General features: G+C 62.2%; 2 protein-coding genes across 2 annotated transcripts in view; one reads left to right on the top strand and one right to left on the bottom strand.

Annotated features, from left to right (window-relative positions):
* ENTPD7 (ectonucleoside triphosphate diphosphohydrolase 7) overlaps window positions 1–4113 on the top strand; it is a gene marked incomplete at its 5' end in the record, with an annotated part of 5799 nt that extends 1686 nt beyond the window's left edge. The window contains 8 exons of the mRNA XM_014957389.1: window positions 135–238; window positions 312–368; window positions 851–999; window positions 1083–1249; window positions 2014–2338; window positions 2441–2526; window positions 2635–2796; window positions 2930–4113. Of these exons, the coding sequence (XP_014812875.1) occupies window positions 135–238; window positions 312–368; window positions 851–999; window positions 1083–1249; window positions 2014–2338; window positions 2441–2526; window positions 2635–2796; window positions 2930–3158 (1279 nt within the window). The remainder of the gene's footprint in view (window positions 1–134; window positions 239–311; window positions 369–850; window positions 1000–1082; window positions 1250–2013; window positions 2339–2440; window positions 2527–2634; window positions 2797–2929) is intronic.
* Window positions 4114–5593: 1480 nt separating this feature from the next.
* Window positions 5594–7709, bottom strand: LOC106897477 (V-type proton ATPase subunit e 2). Its single transcript, XM_014958110.1, has 4 exons — window positions 7558–7709; window positions 7419–7466; window positions 7089–7225; window positions 5594–6458 (listed from the first exon to the last, which is right to left on the bottom strand). The coding sequence occupies exons 1-3, from the start codon at window positions 7659–7661 to the stop codon at window positions 7132–7134; spliced, it is 246 nt and encodes an 81-aa protein (XP_014813596.1). The 5' UTR covers window positions 7662–7709; the 3' UTR covers window positions 5594–6458; window positions 7089–7131.
* Window positions 7710–7721: the final 12 nt, after the last annotated feature.

Raw genomic sequence — 7721 nt, 5'->3', positions numbered from 1 at the left:
GGGGGGGCAGGACAGGGGGTGTATGGCAGTGGGGCTCGGGGGGTGTATCGCAGTGGGGTTTCTGCTTCTCTTTTGCGCTCCCGCAAAGGAGCGTCCCTGGGGAAGGAGCCCCAGCGTGGGTCCCTCTCCCACAGGCAGCAAGCTGCAATCCTGGAGGACTTGGTGAGAAACGTGCCCCTGGAGTTTGATTTCCTCTTCTCCAAATCCCACGCAGAAGTGATCTCTGGGAAGCAGGAAGGTAGGAGGTGCCGCGGGGCACTGCTGGGCTCCCTTTAGCCTGTCGCTGTGGTGACTCTCTCTGTCTCGTGCAGGTGTCTACGCTTGGATCGGCATCAACTTTGTCCTGGGCCGGTTTGATCACGAGGATGGTGAGTCCGAGCGCTCGCACGGCAGGTCGGAGGGTGTGGGCAGAGCCCTGCTGGAGCCAGCCCCGGCACTGGGACTAGGAGCAAGCTCTGGAGCGGGCTCCATCTGCCCCTCTGGCCAGGCAGTGCCACGTGTGTGAGACTCTCCTGCACCTGGGACCTGGAGGGGCACCTGCCCCAGTCCCAGGAACAAATCTCTGTGTGAGGGGTACATCCCAGGGGAGCATTTTGGGAGAAGAACCAGGGAGAGAGGGTTTGTAATAGTGTTTCTGTAGTGGCTTCCAGCAGTGGATGCTCTGGGGGAACCTACAAAGCTGGGGGGGCAGCCAGGCCCAAGTGCCAGGACCCGATGCCCTGCAGGTGGTCCCTGGGGGCTGCTTGCGGGGGTCGAGGAGCCCCATGAAGCTGCTCTGGGGGTAGCAGTGGAAGGGAGGAGATGCTGCCCCGGGCCCTGCCCCTCACCGACACACTGCTGTGGGTTGCAGAGGAGGACGCGGTGGTCACCGTGGCGCTGGGGGACCAGAGGGAGTCCCTGGTTCGGAAACGAACAGTTGGGATCCTAGACATGGGGGGCGCCTCCCTGCAAATCGCCTACGAGGTACCCGACGCTGGAGCCTTCTCCTCCCCCCAGCAGGTGTGTATCTGGCCGGTCGGCCCCCAGAGCAGCCCCTGACTTCTCTGGGGAGCTGCTGATTGCGGACCCCTCTGCATCCCCAGGAGGAGGCTGCTAAGAACTTGCTGGCAGAATTCAACCTGGGCTGTGACGTGCAGCACACTGGCCACATGTACCGCGTCTACGTCAACACTTTTCTGGGCTTTGGGGGCAATTTTGCCCGGCAGCGCTACGAGGATCTTGTGCTGAACCAGACCCATGTGCACAACCGGTACTGCTGCCTCGCCGGGCCGTGCCCCTGCTGGGGCATCACGGAACGGGGTGCTGGGTCTTTCATGCCACCTTCTCCCCATTAAGTTTGCCCCAAGAGCCACCTGTGGTCATAACGGCTCCTGCAGCCACGCTGGCAGCAGTAGACGCCAGGGTTGGCACACAGTCCACGGGCACTGCCCTCCTGCAAGCCTGGCAAGTGTTATCAGTGCCACAGCTCCCTGCCTTCCTCCTCCTTCCCTCACGGCAGGCTGTAGGGAGGCCCCTCTGATGACTTTTGGCTTTTCTTGCTTTGACTTTCCCTCCATCTCCAGCACCGATTCACTCAGCACATCCTTCCACTGCATTCCCGCCTCAAGCTCTCTGTCTCCTGTCTCTCCTTCCCTTCCCAGAGCGCTACACGGAGCTGTCGCCAGAGGCGGAGGGGCTCGGTGGTGCCCAGGTACTCCTGTGCCAGGAGCAAACCCTGCCTCTGGCTCCCCGGGGGCTGTGCAGGGATGCGGATCCCCACAAGCTGGGTGGGCTGGCTCTGCCTTATCGCGCCCTGCGGGGGCTCGGGGCGCATGGCTGCGGGTCACCCTGACAGATCTCTCCAGACTGGCTTCAGCAGGAGGTGGCGGGGTGGGCTCAGCACCGTGGGGTACAAGGGGGACAGCCTGGTCTGACGCAGGGGACACCCAGATGCAGGGCAGCGCTAGGCCGGGCTTTTGGGGGTGGGAGAAGAACCCCCATGCCATCGCCTTTCCTTCCTGGCCTGTTTTCCAGCTTGCACAGGCAGCGGACAGGGCTGAGCCCCAAGACACCCTTCCTGGACCCCTGCCTGCCCGTGGGGCTGGAGGACACGGTGGCCAGGGGCGGCCAGACGCTGTACGTGCGGGGGCGAGGGGACTGGCCGGCCTGCGCAGAGCAGCTGCAGCCCCTCCTGGCCGGGTCCAACAGCAGCCAGCCCTCCCTGCTGGGGGCCTACAAAGCCCCCATCGACTTCAGCAACAGCGAGTTTTACGGCTTCTCGGAGTTTTTCTACTGCACGGAGGACGTGCTGCGCCTGGGGGGCCGCTACAGTGCCCCCACCTTCACCTCCGCCGCCCAGGTGGGTGCTGCCCTGGCCCCGAGCCCGGGGACTGGCCGTGCTGGGGCTGGGGGGAGCAAGGGCCGTTTCTTGGCTCTGAGCCCCCGCGTCTCCGTTCCCCAGGAGTACTGCAGCCAGCGCTGGGAGGTGCTGACCCAGCGCTTCCGCGGCGGCCTCTACTCGGCACACGCTGACCTGCACCGTCTGAAGTGAGCGGCTCTGCCGGGGGGTGCCATGGCTGCACCTCCTGGGGGGGGGCTTTTGCCGGGGTGAGGGACCGTGCATCGGGTTGATGCTCCCGTGTGCTGTTCCCGCAGGTATCAGTGCTTCAAATCAGCCTGGATGTACCAAGTCCTTCACCAGGGCTTCCGCTTCCCCCCGGAGTATCCCAGCCTGCGCACGGCCCAGCTGGTGTACGACCGGGAGGTGCAGTGGACGCTGGGGGCCATCCTCTACAAGACACGGTTTCTGCCACTCAGGTACCGTTGGCCCCAACAGTGTCGCTCAGGGGAGGGTGTTTGGGGAAGAGCAGGAGTCACTGCCACGGGTGAGGGCTCCTGGGGACAGGAGCATCCCACGGCACCTCCCTCCAACCCCGACTCCTCTCCGCAGGGATCTCCGGCAGGAGGGCATCCGGCAAGCACACGGCTCCTGGCTGCGCCTCTCTTTTGTCTACAACCACTATCTCTTCTTCGCCTGCATCCTGGTGGTAGCTCTGGCCATAGTCCTCTACCTCCTGCGGCTGCGCCGCATCCACCGCCGGCAGCTGCGCCCGGCTCAGCTCCCCCTGCTCTGGCTGGACAAGGTGGTGGTGCCACCAGGGCAGGGACACGGGCCGTGACAACCGTGGTACCCGCCACCCCAATGCACCAGCAGAACCAGGACTGGCTGACAGCCTGGGCCCCCAGGGCTTGGACTCTTTCTTGAAGACCATCTCAACCCCGCACTCCATCGTCTGCACGTCGGAACCAGAATCTGTGGGCTGAGGCAGCTACAGCCACCAGAGCTTTCCTCTCCACCTCACCCCGCTCCTAATCTTTACATTCCTTGGCCTCTGGCCTTCGCCTCGCCACATGGTGCAGAGCAAAGTCCTCTGCTGCCAGCGGGCTCAAGGCTGCAGCCCTGGCAGGTCCCTCAGATAAGCAGAATGCTATTGCCAAGGTGGCCAACCCAGGGCTGTGGCCTGAAGCACCAGGCCACCCCATGACTCAGCCACCAGTTTGCAGAGCAGGCTGGTGAGGTGCACTAGGTCACCACCTGAGGTGGCCTTTCTGCAGTCCCTTACAAACCCACAGGCTGGAGAAGAGCAGTCACCAGCAAAGTTCCTGCAGGAACCAGGTGAGCCACAAGTGTGACTGGGCAGCTCTGCCCAGCCCAGCCCCTCTCAGAGCATTCCTTCCAAGGTGTCCTGCTCTTTGCCGTGTCTTCCCATCCCAGGACAATCCTCCCCGGGCTCAGGGACTGGTACCTAAAGCACCACCAAAGTGGGCTGCATTTCCTTACATACATTCCCTCCTGGGCACAGCTGCCCTGTGATGTCCCAGGGGTTAATCAGGCACTAGTGCCAGGACCAGTGGTTCTCTTCCCCAGGAGCGCAGGCTGGACCTGCCCATGGGGACACCACCTCACTCCAGCCCAGCTCCCTGTCCCGGGGCAGCCCTGGGCTGTGGCTCTGCGCACAGGTATGAGCCTTCCTCCCCGGGGCTGGAGCCCCTGGTGACACAACGGAGTTTGTCACTTTTTACTTGAACTTGGCTGTTGCCGTTCCTGGGGGTATAAACAAACCAACCCCTCGAGCCACCCAGCCCTGCTCTGGTTTTCTACCAAACGCCTCCCCAGCAGTGACAGCTCTGGGCTGGCAGCGTGACCCAACTGCACAGCTCTGCTTCGTGCCACCACGGTGGGACGATGGAGTTGCTTTCTTACCAGCAGATGTTCTCTGTGATTCCTGGGGTGCACTGTAGCAATAAACAAACCAACCCCTCGAGCCACCCAGCCCTGCTCTGGTTTTCTACCAAACGCCTCCCCAGCAGTGACAGCTCTGGGCTGGCAGCGTGACCCAACTGCACAGCTCTGCTTCGTGCCACCACGGTGGGACGATGGAGTTGCTTTCTTACCAGCAGATGTTCTCTGTGATTCCTGGGGTGCACCAGGAAGCGTGTGAGCAGCAGGTGGAGGGAGGTCATCCTGCCCCTCTGCTCTGCCCTGGGGAGGCCCCAGCTGGAGCACTGGGACCAGTTCTGGGCTCCCCAGTTCCAGAAGGACAGGGAACTGCTGGAGAGGGGACAGCAGAGGCTACAGAGGTGATGAGGGGCCTGGAGCATCCCTCTGATGAGGAAAGGCTGAGGGACTTGGGGCTTTTTAGTCTGGAGAAGAGAAGGCTGAGGGGGGATCTGATCAATGCCTATAAATACTTGAAGGGTGGGTGTCAGGAGGATGGGGCCAGGCTTTTTTCAGTGGTGCCCAGGGACAGGACAAGAGGGAACAGGCACAAACTTGAATATAAGAAGTTCCACCTAAACATGAGGGGGAACTTATTTCCTTTGGGGGCGGCAGAGCCCTGGCAGAGGCTGCCCAGGGAGGTGGTGGAGTCTCCTTCTCTGGAGACATTCAAACCTGGACACGTTCCTGTGGGACCTGCTCTGGGTGGCCCTGCTCTGGCAGGGGGTTGGAGGAGATGATCTCCAGAGGTCCCTTCCAACCCCATGTCATTCTGGGATTCTGTGACTGCTCCCAGCTAAAGGTGCTCACAGACACAGCACTGGTGAGCTTGGGTACACACGTCCAGCAAACAAGGACAGCTGAGCCCACCTCCAGAGCTGGCAGTGGTGAGGGGAGCTCTAATCCAAACTGAACTGTTGTGATCTTTAGAGACAGCATCCTCTGCTGCTCTCCTCCTAAGACAATGAAGTCCAGCCTGCCCACCCAGAGCCCCTGGAAGAGGTTGCTCCCTGCTTTTTACCTAATTCCCCACCCCAACCTTGGAAAGAGGCCACTAAGCTTCTCCAGCTCCTGCGTGGCCGTGGCCCCAGCACAGCTGCCACTGGAGGCTGGACAGGACCCCAGTTCTCCCTCCAGCAGGTGCTGGTCCCTGCCCATGACCCCGGTCCCACAGGATGAGCGCGCAGGTGGCACCAAGGATAAAACTTTCCATGCACCAGTGTGCTGCCACCCTCCTGCTCAACAGCTGAGGAGCCCAGCCTTGTTCTCATGGTGCAACAGCAGGCTTAGGGGAAAGGGAAGAAGTCCAAATTAAGCCAAGACTGTTCCTCAGCCTCACAGCAGCAAGTGACTCTGCCTCCAGCATCACTTACTAGAAAAAGGATTTATTTCCACCACACAAATTCAACAAACACAGACAAATAAATAAATACAAATAAATTATCTGATAAATACGGGGAAACCTAAAACACAATGCCCTACTCAGTTCTTCTCAGAACATGGACAGGGATAGGAGTGGTACAGACACGACTGCAGCACCCTCACTGCTGAGGTGGGAGACACAGCACCACTTCAGCCCCCTCCAGCAGGCTGCCAAGTGGCAGAACCCCCTGCCCTGTACCCCAGCACCCCCCTCATCACACCCACGGTGGGGCTGTGTGCTCCTTCCAGGGTCAGCCCTCCCTTCTCACATTCACAGCCAGAATCTGTCTCAGCAAGGACCACCCTCACCGCAGGGGGCTGAGGATGCCAGGGGCTCCTGCCTTCTCATGCAGAGGAACAGCCAGTGCCCGAAATGACCAGGGACTCAGTAATTAGTTGGGCAGCTTGGGCTACAAGCAGAGGTTTTGCTCGGGGGGGCTGGGGCTCAAGTGCACGGGAGGGAGCAGGGGGAGCACTGCAGGGACAGGACCCGCTGGCACTACACACAGATCTCTCTCAGGACAGTGCTCACTGCCAGCGACTGCAGCCCCTGGCCAGCTGAGGGGATGTCCCCCTGGCAGCATGGCTGCTCCTAGGGCTGGGATTACCAGACCCTCGTCCCAGGCAGGGCTACTGCCTGCCGTGCTCGGGGGCCCGGCCATCACGGCTCCAGGTTGCAGTGCTCGGGGTGTGCTGGGGCAGCGGGGCCAGCCTCTGTCCCAGCACCTCTGGGGGCTGCCTGGTACGGGAGGGTTAGAGGCTGGAACAGCAGCAGGAGCTGGGGGACAGAGAAAAGAGAAATCAGCGCCAAACTGCACCCATAAGGGAGCCCCGACAAGTCCAGGGAACCACAGGCTCCAGGGGAACACCTGGTTTGCTCAGGCCCAGCGCAGGGGCAGCAGCTCCACCTCAGGACCTTCTCAATGCCTACAAGGATCTCAAGGGAGGGTTGAAGGAGGAGGGAGCCAGACTCTTTTCAGTGGTTCCCAGTGAGAGGACGAGGGGCAACGGGCACAAGTTGGAACATAAGAGGTTCCACTCAAATATGAGGAGAAACTTCTTCACGGTGAGGGTGGCAGAGCCCTGGAACAGGCTGCCCAGGGAGGGTGTGGAGTCCCCTTCCTTGGAGATTTTCAAGACCCGCCTGGATGCTCCTGAGTAACATGCTCTAGCTCTAGGCAATCCTGCTTCAGCAGGGGAGTTGGACTAGATGATCTCTATGGTCCCTTCCAACTCTAAAATTCGGTGAAATTCAGTGAAAAAATTCAGTGAAATCTCAGCCCTGCCACAGGGCACAGAAGCCAACGCGTCTCCCCCCCAACACGACCCAGGCTGCAGCCCCCTCCCCAGCCAGACGCAGGCAGCCCAGTGGGGCCACGCGTGCCCCCCCAGCCCCCTGCCCACTCACGGTGACGGGTCGGGGGGGTCTCTCCTCAGGCTCCGGGGGCTGCTCACTCCCAGAGGAACCGCACATACCAGATGGTCTCGTTCTTCAGCTGCGGCCCGAAGAGGGGGTTGGCCTGGGCCAGGATGGCGATGAGCCAGCTGCAAAGGGACCCGACCCACCGTCAGCCCCCGGCGGGCAGGCACCACGATCCCGGGATGCTGCTGCTCCCGGGAAGGAGACGGGCCGGAGCCCCGGGGCTGCCCGTTCATCCGCCGGCAGGAGGCCGGGCGGCAGCCACCGGGACCGGTGAAGCCACGGAGGGGGTCTCAGGGCCCGGTTCGCGGTACTCACAAGAGGTAGCAGCACACGGCGGTGGTGACCAGCATCGTGATGATCACCCTGCGGAGACACCGGCGTCAGGACGGCGAGGCCCGGTCCCGCCACGCTCCGCCCCCCCCGCCCCCGGTATCACTCCGAGCCCCTCACTCACCCGCGGTTGGGCCCCTTGGGCACGAACCAGGGGGCGGCGACCCCCACCAGGCCCCAGAAGGCGGAGAAGAGGACGATGGGCAGCGCGAAGCTGTGCGCCGTCATGGCTGCCCTGCACCCACTCACCCCCCGCCGCCGCCGCCGCCGCACCGGATGCCGCCCCCC

Source organism: Calidris pugnax, unplaced genomic scaffold (genome assembly GCF_001431845.1).
Source record: "Calidris pugnax isolate Ruff unplaced genomic scaffold, ASM143184v1 scaffold4, whole genome shotgun sequence".
NCBI lineage: Eukaryota > Metazoa > Chordata > Aves > Charadriiformes > Scolopacidae > Calidris > Calidris pugnax.
The sequence above is the reverse complement of the archived record's forward strand: the minus strand, read 5'-3'. Positions and strand labels throughout refer to the sequence as shown.

Excerpts from the sequence above, each read along its gene's own strand:
- LOC106897477 (XM_014958110.1), bottom strand. The coding sequence starts at position 7,661 with ATGACGGCGCACAGCTTCGCGCTGCCCATCGTCCTCTTCTCCGCCTTC. Across the intron at positions 7,467-7,557 it reads CCCAAGGGGCCCAACCGCGG|GGTGATCATCACGATGCTGG; the intron begins GTGAGTGAGGGG and ends GTGTCTCCGCAG. Across the intron at positions 7,226-7,418 it reads GCCGTGTGCTGCTACCTCTT|CTGGCTCATCGCCATCCTGG; the intron begins GTGAGTACCGCG and ends GTCCCTTTGCAG.